This window comes from Saccostrea cucullata, unplaced genomic scaffold, assembly GCF_032062105.1.
Source record: "Saccostrea cucullata isolate Sc308-1 unplaced genomic scaffold, CSIRO_AGI_Scuc_v1 ctg8898, whole genome shotgun sequence".
NCBI classification, from domain to species: domain Eukaryota; kingdom Metazoa; phylum Mollusca; class Bivalvia; order Ostreida; family Ostreidae; genus Saccostrea; species Saccostrea cuccullata.
The window spans coordinates 13203-33013 of record NW_026929535.1 but is presented as its reverse complement, the minus strand read 5'-3'; the positions used below and the strand labels follow the sequence as shown (position 1 = coordinate 33013).

Here is a 19811-nt window from a genome sequence, read left to right as displayed (position 1 = left end):
TGTTTTAAAGAATCTTTTTATCAATCATTTCCGAATTTCCGTTTGCTATTGTTCTTACGTTCTTCCTGATTATAACAAGGCTTTTCTCGCTTGGTTCTATTTTGTATATTTTATACCAATATTGCTCCGTCACATAATATAATAACTCTATAATATTATATAAATAGAGTTTAACTATTTTTTTTCAATCACTATTTTTGTTAGATAATAGCCATGTCAAATTTAGTTAAGATTGGTTGAACATTGCAAAATTATAAACATGTCTGCTACCTTTTGCGAACATCCTCTAAAATTTTACATAATTCTAGGTCTAAGTCAGCCTTAAGAAATATATATTGGATGCTTCTTTGGGGGATGATTCTTCAAAACGCATAACTATATGTTTAACTGAAAATATCACCCCGGAAATAACACTCATGAGATCAAAATTTGTTTGATTTTTCTGAGAAAATATCATAAACGGATATCTAAATATGCAATGACTCAGTGCTAAGCACTAAAAAATATCAAACGTCAACTATTGTGTAAATGACACGGAAGTACATGTATATATTTTTGATAAATAAAAAGATTTTGATGTTCAGAAAAAATGAATTTTTAAATGTATTTTGAAAACTTTTGATTATATCTATGATCGTAAACTTAGTCTGTTATTTATATCAAGGGATAGGATATGTATCAATCGGTTGATCTACAGTACTGGAATAGTCTTGCTAAACTTGAGGCAGAGGAAAGTATGCTTTGTTTAAATATTTCTGATTTTACAAAAAAAAGTGTAATTGATATTTATAAATTAAAGCAGTCTGAATATAAAGTTTTGATATTACAGATCAGAAACGAAAGTTTCAGCATGGAAGAGGAATATGTACCGTCTTTCTATTGGATACATCAGGTAGTATGGCAGGAGATGGATTTCGTCAAATGCAGGAGGCTTTCATGGAAATATTAAACGGTATAAAAATGAATTATATATTTTTTTCCAGAAATGCATTTATTAGTACCTTATGTTTTATAGATTTCTTATAAATATTACATGGCTATATCAAATATTATTTTCAAATTTGCAAAGACAATTTATTTGAATCAACAATATATAAACATTAGGGGCAAACTTATGAGGACGTCTTTTTTGGAAACGGAATATTTATTCTATGATTAATCCCTTTTTTTAAACCTGAAAAAGGAATTGCTTAGCGATGTGCATTATACATAAAAGTTCACATCTGTTGTTTGATACATTTATTTACATGTAACCACGGTATTCTACTTGATTTATCAAAGTCAAGGCTTTTGAAATTATGCAATTAATAATATATATTATCGCACAATTCAACCGGTTGAGCAATACCAAATGCTTCTTTGTAAAACAAGTACTAAATTGAATTAGTTAAACTCAAGTATTTTTTTAGCATATAAGCACATAAAATATTCCTTTGTGTACTACGATAGTTTTGTTAATATTTCAAAGAAATTAGCGCTCATCCAGATACAGATGAAAACGTTGCAGTTATATCCTTTGGCAGAGAGGTCAAATTCTTACATTATTATTCGAACAACTATGGATCTGTTATACAATGTCTAGGTATCGTATGACAAACTTCTTTTGTTCAAGTTTATAAGATATCCCAAATCCACACAAAAGAATATTTTTCATAATTTATTGCTTTACAATTTGTAAAAATTCAAATTGATACTTAACATGATAAATTACAGAGAGCATTCATTTATCTTATTGAAAATTTCATTGAATTTCAATATATTTTGTTGATGAAAATAATATTGTAATTGCGAATAAGGATGGATTCATAGTATACATATATGCTTACGAAATGATAAAACCTGTAAAACCTGTTTTACAATTTTTCAAAACACTTTTATTGAAATTTAGATTTTTAGTAGAATTAGTTTAAATTCGTTATAAACATTCATGACAAAAATTAGCTTAAACAGAAAAATGGCTTCTTGACTTTAAAGTTGTATCTTTCTATACTTCAGCTGATGTAGAGTGCAGTGGCAGTTCTCCTATGGAAGCCGGTATCCTTTTGGCTTTGTCCTGCTTGCTTTACGGAGGAGGTAAGATTGATTGATTGATCGATTGTATGTTGTTTAACGTCCCTTTCGAGAATGTTTCACATATGGAGATGCCACCACTTGCTGGTGGAGAGCTGCAAATTTTGGCCTAGGCTCTGCACTCAGGGCCTTTGAGCAGTGATGGATCTTTTATGTGCCAGCAACTTCTGCGACACGGGACCTCGATTTATATGGACCGGTCTCCACCTCCCACAGTGGGATTCGAACCCGATCAACTACTTACTTCGCGAATCCAGAGCAGACGCTCTAACCACTGTGCCACGCGGAGAAGGTAAGAAGCTATGATTTAATTTGCACATTGTATGCCGGTAGCACTATGTATTGATTATGTAGAAGGAACATTCAGTAGTCAATTCCAATATAAAATGAATGCCCTTACAATTGTATAAAACTTATAACCTAACTACAAGTTATCTGTGGGGAGGGGGCATAATAATTCTTTTTAAACTTTTGTGCTGTTGAAATTAAAAATTACATTTCAATTCTAACTTGTCAGCCAAAACATGACCTATTAATTGTAGATAACTACTACTTTTCTTGCAAAAGTAGTTCTTATATGATCCTCATTGTCTATAAGTAGTAAAACGTCCAACTATGAAACAAATATTGCAGACTTATACTGGTGTATTTTGTTTTAAGTTCATAGAAATTTATCAATTTACATATACGGTGTAAAGAAGTAACAATTGTTAATTGATAAAAACGCCGTCTATCTATCTATATACCATATCAACATGTAAAAGTTTTAATTTTTTTCATATAAATATTTAAAACGTCGGCTAATAAACACAATTCGCACCCACCGGTATTCCAACAGTTTGTTGGAAAATTTGTTCTCCGAGGTTTACATTAACGTTGTTATTGGGGGATCCAGTGTCTTTTAAATATGTATCAACTTCAGAGTAATGTTTATGTGGAATCAAAGTGATATTTAACAGAGTATTTTTAGGTAACAAATCACGAGATTCGAAAGTTTCTGATATCTATATATTAAATTTTTTTTTGGAAAAAGGAGAAGCTGTGTCTCTGAAACAAAAATAATCACATGTATGTAGTTATTTCTAATCATGGCTATATAAAGAAATGAAACGTCTACGTTTTTATTCGACTTGGCGAAGTACATTTGATAAAATGTATAAACATAATGTGAACAACGTTAACATTAAGCTGTATGCAGCTTATTTAATAATTCTGCACTCTTTTTATAGGTCATACTGCAGTTTTTGATCACAATATAACCGTTTGTGCTAGGTTTATTATTATTTCTGATGGATGGCCATCAACATCTGCTGACATCGGAGGTCCAGAAATCGACAAAAAGAGCAAAGAACCGTTTTACGATGGAGTAAATATGTTCTATACAATTGATATTATATTGTAAAAAAGCAAACTATTTGTTTTTCGTTCTACAAATGTGGCCCCAAGAAAAACAGATGATACTATGTTTAATTTTGAGTCAACATCACAGGACTCAATAATATGTATATAAACAATTGATATTTTTGTGATTTCAGACTATTGCAGGAATAGAAGCATTAATCAAAACAATTGGAAGAACTAACCCTATTGTTTGTATTCCCGTGGGATCTGATCCAAATGCTGTATGTCAAAACATAAGATACTCCATTTCAACTTTCTCTTTTAACTGGTCATGTGGCATTAAGCGTAACATTTCTTGTAAATCTTGGAGGAATTCAAATCAAATATATAGCCTTTTGAAACAAAGCAGTTCTTCTTATATTAGGTATTTTTTGAAAACTTGATGCATCTATCAAGAAGAGGGAGGCTTATTAATCATAGAGATGCCCGCCAGTGTGGACGATTTGGTCTCCATATAGTAAGTTTATAAATGTTTCCTGAGGTTTCTTTTTCTAATATGAATTCAAAGCCATAACAGAAGTGATTTTATTCTAGAAACTGACTGATCTCATTTTGGATCAAAGGGCAGCAGATCAAATAAAACGTAAAGATATTGAAAGAATTGTTAGGTTTACAAGAATTAGGACTGACTTCACTAAACAGGATTTGGTAATAATCATTTTGCTTTCAATTAATATTCTATCTTATATTTTATCTAAATCACTGGTTCATTATTGTTCGACGATCTTTTTTTTTCTTGGATCACCTTTTTTCTACAATAGCAGATCTACCAGTATATGATGCAAAATCATTCATAAAATTTAAAAAAAAAACAATATTATACCCCACCTTTGGTATCTTTTGAAACAAAATTGATTATATCTTTCAATTGTTCAATTTTTGTGATTTTGCATTATATGTTTATATGCATGACATTTTGTGTTTTTCCATATAGTCATTTTTAATGTAAATAAATTGCATTTTTCAATTCACATATTCTTATTTTTGTTTCTTCCTATCAAACAGATTTATACTATTGTCAGTGGATTTATATAAATATATTGATACCTTGTGCTTCTGTTTGATACAATTTATGCATATTTTTTGCAATATAAGCCTCTATTTAATGCAAGGCTTCGTAATATTTTGCTATTTTACATCCTTTCGTTGCTCTCTTAAATTTCTTCCTCAGTGAAAAATACGCCACCACGGAGCTTTCTTTTGTGAATAAACTTCATATAATATAAGTAACTTTTAAGACGAAATCGTCGTAGGTTTGAATAACAAGGAAAACTTTACTGATGTCGTTATTGTTAACAAGGAATATAGAGTGCTTACTCAATATCTTCCGTTATCCAGGAAGACAGATACTATTCCCTGTACGTCTTGTAACAAATTCGGTTTGATTCCATCAGATTGATTCCATTATCATCATAATCATCGTCAAATGTAAGATTAAAATGATGTCACCCAATCCATGCCTCATAATGGTTCGAATCGGTGGAGCATTTATTTAGTGTTGCGATTGACTTTTTCGTCTTGTTGTTTGCTGTCAGAAATCGAGACTGATAGCAGCAACAGCATTATGCCACTAAAATACAAAGCAGTAGATATACAGTTTACCGATTGGGATTAAAAAAGTTATGTACAGGTACACGGTCAGCCATTTTTTGCAGACTAAAAATACATGTTTCAAATAAAATTCTTATCTATAATCACGCTTTTAATTAATGTTAATTTTGAACTAGTATCGATTTGAATAAAATTTATCACAAAGTAATACTTGTATAATTCTTTTTTTATTAGTAGTAAAATATCAGGAGATATCGAACAGTATTCAAACTCAAATATCTATCCAAACAATGCAAATCATGAGCAGAGCAAACACGGACCTTTATAAACATTAAACGTGGGATCAGGTACCATGGAGAACTGAGCTCCCTTTCGAACGGTCACATCCGCCTTGCGCTCCTTATTATGATAAAACAAGAATAAAAAATCCCTAGGCATTTCCTAGTGTAAATAATGGCCTAAAAATCAATATGAAAAACGTATATCAGCATTTTCCTTATTGATATGCTGATACGTATTAATTTTGCTAACAAGGGCATTGTAATGGCCATAGAACTGCAAAATCATGACTTTAAACGAGACTTGATATTCTTATTTTAATAACTGGTATGACAATAACTTACCTCCATTTAGACATTGTTCGTACGTAGAGCATGTTCTTGTGTATTGATTCAACAGAGAGATGTTACATGTGACCCCGTATGTAGGTAATAAGGTATACTGCAATATAAGTAAGGGGGTTGACGAGTGAGAAGTTGAATCTATCACCTTTATCATAATCATTTGTTTTAGGTTATTATTAACGACATTTACTAGTAAAATATTCAAAGATGAAACAGATGTGTCAGACTCTAGAAGCCTTACTTGTAAACATTTATCTTTTTACATTCTAACAAAACACTATTTCATTTTTTTTTTAATTAATTTTTTAATTAGGAGGACATCTTCACTATTATAAATAGTTTAGATTTATACAAACCAATCACTGCTGAAGACCTTGAAGATGATGAGTACACTGAACGCTATCCAAATGTTCCTAAAATTGGCACCAGGGTAAAACGAGGACTTCACTGGACCTATAAAAACCAAGATAGTAATAGACCCGGAACAGTAGTAGGACACTCTGAAAGATGTAAGACTATATTGCAAACTAAGAGTTCATATTCCTTCATCAAACATACATAAACAAATGCACAAAATTATAATTTTATATCTGTGATACCTTTAAAAATGTTATGTTACACTTCTCATATTAAAAAAAATCGTACTTTTCAGATGGTTGGGTTATCGTGGAATGGGACAATGGAGTTAAATTAGATTACCAGTATGGATTCGATGGTATGATAGAAAAGTATGACATCGCTTCATGTAAAGAACCAAGGATTTTAGAAAATGAATTAATTGCAGTTGGTTGTCTTGTTTCCAGAGGTATTATTTGTTTCAGATACCCTACAATGCATTATTTTTCTCTCTGTGTATCTGAAAACGAAAGTATAGATTTTACAATGTGCCACTGGCAATTTGATAGTAAGATGACAAATCGTTAGATCGTTATACCTTTTAACATTGCCATTACATGTAAATGTTGCATTTAGATGCTTAATGTTTTGATTGATTTCTTAACTTGATTGTCTTGCTCTAACCACGCATCTTTTTATATCTTTCAAATCTTTATCAAAAATGTTTTTATTTTCAATGTGTTTTCCTAAATAATAACCCCTTTTGTTTCCTTCCAGAGTTTTTTTTATGAAAATGTAATATAAAAATGACAGTCATTCTCGATTACTTAAGGTCCAGACTGGAAATGGGGAGATCAAGACGGCGGAGAAGGAAATATTGGAACGGTATATAGAGTCAAACAAGAGGCTGTAGTTTATGTACGTAACCTAGAACTTTTAACGAAATTCTACCGTTAGAAAAATTAGATGCAGAATTACCCAATTTCTTAAAAAGTTGAGTAACAAACAACCTTTCTAGTTAGAATGAGCATTGGCCTCGCCATATCTTGTCCACATATTTTGTTTTTGAAAGAATTCTTTTGAAATTAAAATTTGAAAAGTACGTTGTGATTTTGTAGGTGAAATGGCCAAATGGCAACCGTTGTAACTACAGATATGGATACAAAAATAAGTATGATGTTCTAATATGGTGAGACATTTCTTACTATGATCTTAGTCGAAATAAGATTATTTATATAAAGTATTTAACTTTTACTTGATAAAAAACATGTTATTCAATGCTAATAAACTTTCATTTTTATGATAATTTGTATTCAGTGATCCTTTCGAAGCATCGTATCATTCCAATCGACGATTAAATCATTCTGAACCTCAAACATCTTCAAGAGGTATTTACGCAAACATGCAGATTTAATTTTGTCAGTTTTATCCAGAAAATATTTTTGAAAGTAAGTTTCTGATAAAGAGTTGCTGTAAAGGTATTAAATTAAGCTGAGTATTTTTATTGCAATTTTGATGGAACGCAGCAATTGCTAAATCAAGTACAAAGCTAAATATCATGCATATACATGTGTATACACATAAATAAGAATGTCAAATCTACGCTGTCTTATCAATTTCACCCAAATAGCGTACATACGAAATATAATACATTTACAGTTTTTAATTCTTTTAAGAGAGCAATATTATGTTAAAGTATGTGACTGTCCGTTTCTATACTCTTCAAAAAAAGAAAGAAACGCATAGTAGGAACAATGCCCTGAAAAATGTATGATAGTTATGTCATACCTTTTGTTTTTAAATGGATATGATGTATTCGAGTAAAATGCGTGATTTTTTAATGCAATTGTTAACTTTACAGCTATTCTACAAGTATCACGCACAAAAAAACCTGATTTTGCAAAATTTCTTCCAAAATTTTGATATCAATTTTCATTTGTTGAATTCTTATTATACAAAAGGGCTATCAAAAGCGGGGGTTCTCGATATTTTGTATCTGGTTTTATCTGAAAAATGACGCTTCCTAAAAATGCTGCATCTGAATGTTGTATAGCACAAAAAGGAAAATGAGCGACTGGAAGCAGAGGTACCGCAATCCACAATTGCAAGAGGTTTTAATGTTACGCACAGCGCCATATCTAACCTATAAAACATAAACCATTAACATCGAACACCCAGTGTTCGCAAAAAAATATGGTAGACTATTTGTGACATCATCAGTATAGCATAACTTCAGAGGATCACATAAATTGCATGAATGTTATGCAATGACGTCATCTAAAGCATTAGCTATCCCTGAACTGCACAGATCATCTAACAAGACCGTTTTCAGTTAACTACGAATTATTGCAAGAGGATTATTCATACCATTGTTCTGACCCCACAATACCCCAAATATCGACTTCAAAGATTTCAGATCAATAGAGTATGACCACAGCAATACTGCTGAACATTTTGGTTTAGCTACTAGTCCAGAATGTTTACCTGAAAGCCTTTTATAAGTTTAAAAGTGCTAATGCTTTGTAATGAATGTTAGACAGATAACTGATTCCAGGACGTTAAAAAGTTGGTGGTGGTAGTGGAATGATATGGAAAACGGTATTATAAAAAAGTAAGATTGATTTGGTTCGAATTCAATGGAGTTTGATGGAAAAAGGTACTCTAACCATGTTCTACCCACACATGCCCATTCAATTTTGCAGCATCCTAGAACCGTATTGCAATCTCACAATACACAGCCACATGCAGCTCGTTTGACACTCCAATTCTTGCAAAGCAACAGCAACCTGTTTCTGCGACAGTCATCCAAATCGCTAGATTTAATCCAAATTAAATTAAAAAAATGGATTGACATGATATGCCAAAGACAATCTCATCCCCAGACTCTGCAACAGCTAATCAAAGTTCTACATTTGGAGTGGGAGAGTATTCCTATACAGTTTTTATTACACACATTTGCTTCCATTAGATGCCGTTTGTGGCTATCATTTGTGTCTGCGGGGGGCATACCAGATATTGATCTTTAATGGTCTTAAACTGACAATAATTTTAAAATACTCGAATAATTATGACATTTAGATAGTATTTCTGTTGCTTACCACATTACTGTTTTATCAATGCATCATTTTACTAAATTATCCTCATGTTTAATGTGTCACTAAAATTGTACTATGCGTTTCTTTTTATGAAGAGTATATTTACTTTCTTCGGCATTTAAAAATGGGATTCAAAAACTAAAATGGTTAGTTTTTTTACACAAAAAATTATAATGAAGGGACAAGAGGAAGAGAATTGAAATCCCATTCAACATCAAATGGTGTTGACCAGTCACAATCTCACAGATACACAGAATGCAGCTCCAAGAATATTGAATTGGACGAAGCATCAAAATGTGAAACATCGTATGAGTGTAACGAAAACAGTTCATGTAAACAAGCATGGGATCGTAGATGGCAGTGGAAAGATTCTTCTGGAAGTTGGAACGATTATAGTGATGAAATAAATGATAAAATAGAAGACTGTTACAGAAGAAAGCCTGAGTCATCAGTTGTTATCAATTTAAAGGGACACCTGTAAGTATGAGTATTGTTTAACTTGGTTTTAAAGAAATGAATTAAAGTTTATGATCTTTATGGGAAGTATCAATTGACAAAACCCTTAACCGATAGGTAAATATAAATGATTTATTCCATCTGAGTTTTGATAAATATAATGAATACTGTTCAGTTAAACTTGATTTTTTTTTCTCCTTTAGATGCAGGATTATTTTTGTAAAAAGGATACAAATTGACACTATTTCCAAATCAATAACAGATATAAGAAGCAGTTGGGACGATTGATCAATAACGAATATTTTGAGACATAATGGAATGGATATAAACATTGTATATCATAAAAATTCTACTCGTTTCGATGAATATAGATTTTTGATCTTTTTGTCTGAGAAATCTGTTATAATAGCACTTGACAATGTAAAATGACAGTGTACTATACTTTCTTTTACCCATGATATGGATATAAATAAAGTTGACATTTACATTTTTATATTATGTTTTATTACACACTTAGTAATAAATACAGGTTTTTTGCATATGCGATATGACTTACGTCACAATAGCCGTATCAGCCCTGCAGGGCTGATATGGATTTGCGGGGCTGATAACCTATATCAGCCCCGCAAATCCATATCAGCCCTGCAGGGCTGATACGGCTATTGTGACGTCAATATCACACCCTTAGTAAATTAAACCACAAAAACAGTACTTGTGATCGTACACAATTTTTGGTGGGTTGATATTCTCTTAATTTTAAATTTTTGAAAATAAGGTTAATCTTAATTTACAAATACATGTAATAGATTATATTAAATTAGGAATCAAGTGCATTGAAATAGAAGTAGAAACAAATCCAAATCCTACGAGACAATACACCATGTATATTTCTGTAAGAAGTGCATGCATGTTTATTTACTTATTTTCTTCTCAACTTAATGTGTTCTGTATTTTATTACTAAGTATGTAATAAATATAATAAAACATACCCTTTTCCACATCACATCCTGTATCAGCCCTCGACCAATATCAGCCCTCGGGCCTTCGGCCCTCTGGCTGATATTGGTGTCTCGGACTGATACAGGATGTGATATGGAAAAGGGTATGTATTATTCTCTATATATCATGCATGAAATAATATAAATGTTTTCACTGAAATTTGTAAAATGGTTTGGATTAAAGAAGAAATTACGTATTATTTGTATTAATCAAAATTATGGCTTTCTCTAAAGTTTTTCTTCGTGGCCTGACCTTTGTATATTGAGCACTTATTGAAAGAATATATCTGCATATAGTTATCTATGTGAACACAAAAGCATTCTACAATATTATTGTATATCTCTAACCATGAAATATCCGATATCAATAGTATTGAAGTATATGTAATAAATTTGCAGTTTATTCTTCGGTCTTCATGTTTTGAATTATATAACTAGATCAACGACAGATCGCCCATTTTGACTACAGTATGTTTTCGTTTTAATCGGACAGATGTCGTCCGTAAACTATGCACATATTTGATGATTTACATATGCTAATAAGCCTTCTTCCAAATATGTTTATTTTGTAATCCATTGTTGATCTTGTGCTAAGTTCAGTATCAGGTATATAGCTGTATGTCATATTTTCTGAAATATGATAAATTATTTGGGATCGAGTATAGGGTATCGATTTCAATATAATCTAATAAAGAACTGGTTCTTGCATTGAATTTGATACACTGTATTATAATATTGTCCGTTTCTGTATATTTTGCAATAATACATTCGTCAGGTCTCTTAAACAAATCAAAATTGTAAATACTAGTATCATGAAATTTGGAATGTATGGGTGGTGAATAAACTGTCCCAATGTACAACCCCCCCCCCAAAAAAAAAATGACTTTATCTATTCTTTTTATTGAAATATATTTTATAAATTTGCTGTTTATTCTTCGATCTTCGTGTTTTGAATTTTATAACAAATTTTCAGGTCTTTTACTACAATATAATTATAAGTTAGTGTATCTCTAGTGAATTACCTTTTATCTCCGAAACTGCAATTCACTGGGCTTTAAACAGCTTATTTTTATGAATTTATTAAATCTTTTTATTCCAGTAACAAAGACATGTATAAATTTTCCTTACAGAGGTCTTATTAAGATGTTTGACCTGTAACATTGCTTTGGGGACGATGATTATCCAATATGTATATATTCTGGTCACAGGAGATTAGCAAATTTGTACAATTTATAAAGGAAATCAAATTCAAGTTCAATACACAGTACATTACATTTAATTCATATAATATAATTATGCACTACATCCGCCAAGCATACGAGGGCCGTTCAAAAATTACGCGGACTTGTTGCACAGAAAAAATATTTGACGACATAATCGGGCAAAATGTCACACATAATATAAAACAATCTTCATTTATATGGTCTTCAAAATTTCATATCAAAATGTTGTAAATTGGTATCAATTTTGAGTGATATTTCAGGACATATCATTAAGTCAGGGAGCAGCAAAATCTTCGACGTCACAAGCATTATAAAAAAATATGTCACTGAGCTTTCATTTTGACAAAATTTTCCCAGGAGTACCTGTTCTGTTTGAGTTACCTTATCTACTCAACATCCAAACACCATTTCTTGTCAAGCTTAAATCTATGAAACAGTAAAGAATATTCTTTTTTGTTTTAAAACCAAAAACGGCAGGTATTTATGAGATATAGTGTGATATTGGTGACTCTCATTCACGTTCTTTACAGTCCGGATAAAGTTTTCGTCGATCATCTTCTTCCCGGTCTTCCCGTATAGTTTTTCTACAAAGGTCTAACGGTCTAAAATTTCAATTTGCAATTTGTGGACGAATGTCACGAATACTCTAGTTTACTATATGTTATATTATGCATATTTTGGATCTATGTTGGCTATATCTCGAGCATTACACATAATTTAACAAAAGTGTGGTGCGCCGTCAATTCAGAAGACATCTTTTTCACAGTCGTTTTTACAGGAATGGTATCAGAGAAAAATCACTATATTTCTGTTAGTACATCAAATACCACGTCAGAAATCTAAATACATAATAATAGAACAATTCAAAGATACATTTGAGAAAATTGTCGAAAAATATCCTGAATTATAGAAAATTAATGAGTTAAATTTTGGATTCCGTATGCTTTTGCTTCAAATTTTTTGTCGTGCTCCGTACCTCTTCATCAGCGATATCAACATACCGATAATTTTAGTAGAATTTTTTTCAAATACAGAAATTTTTCCCAAATTTTATTGGAATTTTTAAGATACATATGTCTGTGAAATTTCATAACTATATGACGTTTATAAGAGTAAATTAATAAATAGCACAGTCCGTGCAATTTTTCAACGGCCCTCGTACAATCACAGAATTCAAAAATATATAAATGCAAAGAAAGTAGTTTTCTATTATCAAAATCATATATTTTGGTTTTACGAAAAATGAGACATTGCTCTACATTTTCCTCAGATAATTTGTATGTGAGTATTGAATGTTGCATGTTTGTGCTTTGTCCATTAATATATTTGCTGTAAAGATGTATATGTTTTAGTTAACTTAGAATTATCTTAATTTACTTTTGCCTACCTTGAGAAAGAAGTATGTGTTTATTTTAAAAAATATAGATTAATTATATATTACTGATAAAATACTCATAATGTTTGCTAAAAAGCAACAGCCTGTAAAAAAAAATACACTTGCAAAAAAGAAAGCTCAATAAAGATGATCAAATTTATTTTCCTAATTCTTGACGTTTTTCATAAGATAAACAATTTTTTGTGTACATAATATCCATAATGTTGAGGAAGTTTGTCACATATATTTGTTCTATACAAACATTGATACAAACCTTAGAACATATAAAATGGGTGCCGTTTTCAGAATATTATCCCTGGTGGCGAAAACAGGCAAGGGTCATGGTGCCCTCTAGGTTAACATTGCTGTGCATGGTAGCACTAATTGGAATCTTAATACAAAGTATGTATTCCTCACTTTTTCTCTCTTTCTCTGTCTGTCTGTCTGTCTCTCCCTCTCTCTGTATTTATGTAAGCGCATTTTTTTTTTGAATTTGCTTATCTCAAGCAATTAAAAAATATTATTCGTAGGACAGTTTTCAAATTATAAATGTAAATTATGGGTAATGCTACCAAATACAAAACGTGTTTTAAAATTGATGTTTAATGTTTATTTTAGGTTCTTCCACCAAAAAAGTTGAGGACGGGAATACTAATGTCAAAAGTCGTTCAGATTTTGGTAAGGAACATTCATTTCCATGTTCTGTGTTTCAAAAAAAATAAAGATATTGAATTTTAATAAGATTATAATATTCATGAATTTACATCTTAATTCCCATAGGAATCTTTTACTAAGACAGATTTTAGTTTATTGATATTTATCTGTATCAGTTAAGTTAGGAACCGCGTTTCTTTTAATTGTCTGTTGTAACTGTCGCACATTAGGAGCAGTGAAATGAATCTATGTAACTCTATTTGAATGTCCATTTTCTCCATATTCCCTAGGAAAGAATAAATAAAGAATAAATTAATATTTAAAATTACTGTCAGATAATGAATGTTTTTATTGCACTTTTTCCAATTAAGTTATAAATCATGCAATTTTAAGACATAGAAGAAGTGCGAGGAGTCGATGGAAGTAAGAAGGATGACAACGAAGAAGGTATCGAAATGTTTGTTTGTGAAATACTGTTTATTTGAAAGTAAAATGTGTAGTCCATATATATACTAGTATTTCATATAGTTTTTCTATCTACTTTTTCAGGAGAGTTGACATTGATTGATCGAGCCGTGAAAAACACAGGTTTAACAAAAGGTAATGTATATTCTTTCAAGATTATTTCTTGCAAAAAAATCTACGTACAGGTATCATATGATGATTGTAATGGACAACAAAAAACCTAAATATTTGAGTTTTAGTAGTCATAAATGTAAATAGTCATAATCGGCAATACATTGATCGTCTCTCTAAATTTCAACTTGCATGGAAACTGAATTGTGAATCATATATCAGATGAAATCGAGGAGGTAGAAAAACGAGGATGGAGAAGAAAATCTCGGCGTAGAAGGCGACGCAGACGCTCTCGACGAAGGAGGTCTAGACGTTATAAAAATCGACGAAGGAGAAACCGTAGAAGACGATCTAGGCAAAGGAATGGTGGAAGAGGTTCAAGAAGAAAGGGATCCGGTGGCCAAAGTGGTGGCGGTGGTGGGATTGGATCTCATATTGGATCCGCCATTTCTGGGGGACTTGGTGCATTACATAGCGGTAAATAAGAGACAATTAAATCTTATAATAGTTCAATGTTCTTTTTTGAGATCTGCCTTAAAAACTTTTCTAAATCAAAAAATTAAACAATCTTATATTCATTGTCAGCTTTAAATTAACACAGCCTTTTTGAGAATATTTTAACCCTAACTGTTAATGAATCGAGTTTTTGTTTTTCATTTTATTTGTGGATTAAATTAATTTTTGATTTTAAAAAAACGCTCATAGAAATCGTCTTGATTTGAATCAAAGGCTACCTTGCTTTAGGTACACTGACGATACTCCTGTAATTTCCCAATCTTAAAATTTCAAGCAGCCTCATAACTCGACATTCTTGTAATTATTAGGAAAACATAATCAGCGAAAAAATATTTAAAAATAGATTAGCATCTTATATAATAACAAACAACTTTAATATTTAATATGCTGTTTTATTGCAAATATTCAATGCCGTCTATTAATGGCAGTTTTTGAAAATGTTGATGTAAATGTGTGAACATTTAATTGAGATATCTACAAAGCTACTGATCTAAATTAAGAAGATATTTCAAATCACTTTCCTAGCGGACAAATATTGCAACGAAAGGGGGCTTTGTGTATTTTAAATCTATTATACAATATTTTAAATCCTTACTTAAAATTTCATTTCACAATTAAATGAAAAAATTAAATTTGAGTCTTTTTAAATGTGCTTGGACTTGTGTGCAACACGAACTCTGAATGGGTAAAAAAAAATCATTAAATATGAAGATGCCTTCAAAATTTCTGGACTTTCTGACTTGTGTGAAATTTATATTTTTTTTATTGCAGGTTTAGATCTTGCACATAGTCTCACTCCCGGCAATAACCCTGACGAGGACGAGGAAGAGAATAATTACTAGCTTATGTATATGAAATTAGAAGCATGAGAATAAAGTATGATTAATGATTTACCGTTTTCATCAGAATTGATGTTCTTTCTAAGCAATGCCATTTTATTTTTTTTTAAAACTCACAATTGTGGAAGAGACATCCCAAGTTTCACAATACAATTAGATTGTCTGCAAAATCTCAAAGGATACAGAATTCGAAGATATTTACAGCAGTTACACTATGTGATCTGCCATAATACAATAACTCATGCCCATGCAGGGTCCCATGATTTTCAATTGCAAGAGACGTGCGCAACCTCGCTTTTTATAACCTGATAATCTATGTGTATCCGCTAAATACCAAAGGCAGAGATGTTCAAAAGATTAATGCAGTTTACTCTATACGTATGGTCAATAGAGCCTTGTCATAACATTAGAACAACTGGTCTTTAGCCTTTACACAAAGATGTTTCGAGTATATATCAAAATTGATTGAAATTGGTCCCGTGGCTGAAGGTCACCGCAATCATTATATATTCTCAGCCGTATTTGTCCCCGATTTTCCATTTGTCACAACGGGCCTGTATACCCGTTACCATGCAGCTTAAAAGAGTAAATTTGACAATCGTAGGTCAATGCAGATTGAAAGTATGTGAGAGAAATTGCGATTCAGACTTTCTTGAACGCGACTACAATCAGTGCACCTGATTGCTAAGTTTAAACAAGAGGCCCATGGGCCACATCACTCACCTGAGAATCTTTGACCATTCTGTTTCTTTATCCGATTTCCCCCTTGTAATACATATTGTGACCCCACTTTACCCCACTGATCATAATTTATACAACTTGAAATTTACACTACCCCAGGATGCTACCACATAAGTTTCAGCTTTTCTGGCCCAGTAGTTTGTGAAAAGAAGATTTTTAAAGATTTTTCCTATATATTTCTTTGTAAAAATTTGATTCCTCATTATGGCCGCGCCGAACCCCCGGGGGTCATGATTTGAACAATTTAGAATCTACACTACCTCAGGATGCTTCCACATAAGTTTCAGCTTTTCTGGCCCAGTAGTTCTTGAGAAGAAGATTTTTAAAGAATTTTCCTATATATTTCTACGTAAAACTTTGATTCCCCATTGTGGCCCCGCCCAACCCCCGAGGGTCATGATTTGAACAATTTAGAATCTAAAATACCTCAGGATGCTTCCACATAGTTTCAGCTTTTCTGGCCCAGTGGTTCTTGAGAAGAAGATTTTTAAAGATTTTTCCTATATATTTCTATATAACTTTGATTCCCCATTGTGGCCCCGCCCAACCCCCAGGGGTCATGATTTGAACAATTTAGAATTTATATTTCCTCAGGATGCTTCCACATAAGTTTCAGCTTTTCTGGCCCAGTGGTTGTTGAGAAGAAGATTTTTTAATGACCCCACCCTATTTTTGTCTTTTCTTGATTATCTCCCCTTGTGAAGAGACTGGGCCCTTCATTTCAACAATTTAAATTCCCCTTCACCCAAGAATGTTATGTACCAAGTTTGGTCAAAGTGGCTCAGTGGTTCTTGAGAAGAAGTCGAAAATGTGAAAAGTTTACAGACGGACGGACAGACGGACGAACGGACGGAAAACGGACGGAAAACGGACAAAATATGATCAGAAAAGCTCACTTGAGCCTTCGGCTCAGGTGAGCCTAAAAATGTAACTTCCGCATTGAAAAATGTGTTCGCATTACAAAACGCATCGGCAGAATTTTTAATGAAATTCATTAAGTGTAAGGGTGCCATTTTTTGTCCATTTTTATATCCACCATGATTTGCGCCAAAAACAGCAAGCGTACAATTTGGTGAAATCGAGGACAAATGCGGCTGAAAATAGAGCGGAATCTAAAAAAAACATAAAATTAAAGTGATATACCACGATTATAGCGGAATTTATGTTTCCCCCAACCTGATAAAAGAACAAGGTGCAGTTTTAATACAAATGAAGCCCTGTATTTTTCAAAAATATGAAAGTGATATTAAGACATTAAAATTCCATACAGTAAGAATACTAGTACACAAACCGATTTTCTCATATGACCTCCTAAATGCTAATTGTGTCGTCATTAGCTTGTGCATTTTCCCGTATTTTCTTAAAAAGTTGCAGAAGACATCAATTTTTAGTGAAATTTTCTTTGAGAAAACATACTCTGTCACCGTCGCCCACTAGGATTTGGAGATATGTGATTTTTCAAAGCAGTATACATAATATATCCAAAAATTGAAGCGGGCGACGGTGGCAGAGTATGTCTTTTGACAGAAAATAGGCACAGAAATGAGTCATTCTGAGGCTTTTCTGCATTAAACTTAGAAAAATACCAAGTTAGTGACGTCACATTTCCGAAATGGTCCTCCTTCATGCCATATTCTTTAATGATTTATCATATTCATCTACTCAACTATTGTTAAAGGCTAATTTCAAAACTTTTTAAATGGCTGGGCAATTCATTTATTTTGAATTGTTCCCCTTAGAACATTGCATGCTAACTAGTAAAATGATAGATTTACTTAAGGAAAAATCATTTTATTTAGAATAAGTGTCCATGGAAGTGTCCCATGTACAACAACACTCAGCTGAGTATCTTTAGCAATGCTGGACTATACCAGATTTCCTCCCTTGTTATATGTTACTATATTGCGGACCAATTTTAACCCTATACCTACCCAACTCAAGGATGCCCCAACATAAGTTTCAATTTTCTTGGTCCAGGAAATTCTGAGAAGTAGAATTTCCTATATACTTCAATGTAAATTCGGATTCCCTATTCTTGTCCCGTCCTACGTATACACTAGGAGATCACATTTTGAACAATTTAGAAGCTACACTACCCCCAGGATACTCCCACATGTTTCAAGTTTTCCCTACCCGGTGGTTCTTGAGATAAAGATTTCTAAAGATTTTTCCTATATATTTCAATTTTAAACTTTTATTTCCTTTTCTGGTCCAGCTAAAATATTTTGAAACAACAGCTAATTCGTGACTCGATAACTGTGATTATAACCTTTTAGCTCACCTGAGCTTAAAGGTCAAACGAGCTTTTCTGATCACTCGTTGGCTATCCGTCTGTCTGTCTGTCTGTAAACTTTTCACATTTTCAACTTCTCAAGAACCAATTGATCAATTTTAACCAAACTTAACACAAAGCATTCTGGGTTAAGGGGAGTTTAAATAATTAAAACGAAGGGCCAAGTCCTCACGAGGAGAGATACATGTGTACATGTATTTAAGAAAAGACAAAAATAGGATGAGTTCATTAAAAAAATTCTTGTTATAAGAACCTCTGGGCCAGAAAAGCTGAAACTCGAGTGAAAGCATCCTGTTGACGTGCAAATTCTAAATTGTTCAAATTATGACCCCCGGTGAAAGGACGGACCACCACAGGAAATCCCAGTCTTACATTGAAATATATAGGAAAAAATAAAATATTCTCCTCAAGAACCACTGGACCAGGAAAGCTGAGACTTATACGGAATCATTCTGGGGTAGTGTAGATTCTACATTCATTTGGTTCAATCGTGACCCCCAGGGATAGGGAGTGGTCGCAATAGGGAATCCAAGTTTTACATTGAAATATATAGGGAAAATCTTTTTCTCAAGAACCACTGGGCCAGAAAAGCTGATACTTAAGTGGAAGCAATCTAAGGCATAGTAGATTCTAAATTGTCTAAATCAAGACCCCTAGCTGGGGCTAAGGTTGGGTCACAATAGGTATTGCAAGGGGGAAATCTGGTAAAGAACAGGATGGCAAAAGTTACTCAGGAGAACGATGTGGCCCATATGCCTCTTTTTCATATTGCCTCTCTAAATGTCTTTTTCCACAAGTTACTTCTTCAAACTGCTAACTCTATGTATGGCGTAATTTTTTTCCCTTTCTTTTGGACAATATGTTTTACTTAACTCGATTTGGCACCATAAATACTATTATAGGTTATCAAATAAAATCCTACGAGGCTCATTTTATTTTAGATTGCTTAACTTTCCAGCTTCGTAGGGACGTAATTTCGCGTGTTTCTTACAAATTTGAGAAGGGTGCTAAATCGGTGAATAATGATACTTACGATTTCTTTGAAAACCACAAAAAATTAATGA

General features: G+C 32.3%; 2 protein-coding genes across 6 annotated transcripts; both read left to right on the top strand.

Moving 5' to 3' along the window:
- The first annotated feature begins 613 nt into the window (after positions 1-613).
- LOC134281126 (uncharacterized) lies at positions 614-9853 on the top strand. 5 transcript variants are annotated; one of them, XM_062763589.1, is made up of 15 exons: positions 614-734; positions 830-952; positions 1469-1582; positions 1996-2073; positions 3300-3436; positions 3606-3692; positions 3836-3928; positions 4006-4119; positions 5959-6154; positions 6298-6450; positions 6814-6899; positions 7100-7152; positions 7299-7369; positions 9256-9553; positions 9736-9853. In XM_062763589.1, the coding sequence occupies exons 1-15, from the start codon at positions 674-676 to the stop codon at positions 9818-9820; spliced, it is 1749 nt and encodes a 582-aa protein (XP_062619573.1). In that variant the 5' UTR covers positions 614-673; the 3' UTR covers positions 9821-9853. The 5 variants fall into 5 exon arrangements, with proteins under 5 accessions (XP_062619573.1, XP_062619574.1, XP_062619572.1 ...); XM_062763590.1 differs by having other exon boundaries at positions 7100-7170; positions 9331-9553; XM_062763588.1 differs by having other exon boundaries at positions 7100-7170.
- Positions 9854-13419: 3566 nt separating this feature from the next.
- On the top strand, positions 13420-15763 carry LOC134281125 (U1 small nuclear ribonucleoprotein 70 kDa-like). The gene is made up of 6 exons (XM_062763587.1): positions 13420-13530; positions 13747-13806; positions 14176-14229; positions 14332-14382; positions 14581-14835; positions 15646-15763. The coding sequence occupies exons 1-6, from the start codon at positions 13470-13472 to the stop codon at positions 15714-15716; spliced, it is 552 nt and encodes a 183-aa protein (XP_062619571.1). The 5' UTR covers positions 13420-13469; the 3' UTR covers positions 15717-15763.
- Positions 15764-19811: the final 4048 nt, after the last annotated feature.

Bases quoted from the DNA above. Each gene is read 5' to 3' on its own strand.
- LOC134281126 (XM_062763588.1), top strand. From the start codon at position 674: ATGTATCAATCGGTTGATCTACAGTACTGGAATAGTCTTGCTAAACTT. The intron at 4,120-5,958 runs GTAATAATCATT...TTTTTTAATTAG, and splicing joins ACTTCACTAAACAGGATTTG to GAGGACATCTTCACTATTAT. The intron at 7,370-9,255 runs GTATTTACGCAA...ATTATAATGAAG, and splicing joins ACCTCAAACATCTTCAAGAG to GGACAAGAGGAAGAGAATTG.
- LOC134281125 (XM_062763587.1), top strand. From the start codon at position 13,470: ATGGTGCCCTCTAGGTTAACATTGCTGTGCATGGTAGCACTAATTGGA. The intron at 14,230-14,331 runs GTATCGAAATGT...CTACTTTTTCAG, and splicing joins GAAGGATGACAACGAAGAAG to GAGAGTTGACATTGATTGAT. The intron at 14,836-15,645 runs GTAAATAAGAGA...TTTTTATTGCAG, and splicing joins ACTTGGTGCATTACATAGCG to GTTTAGATCTTGCACATAGT.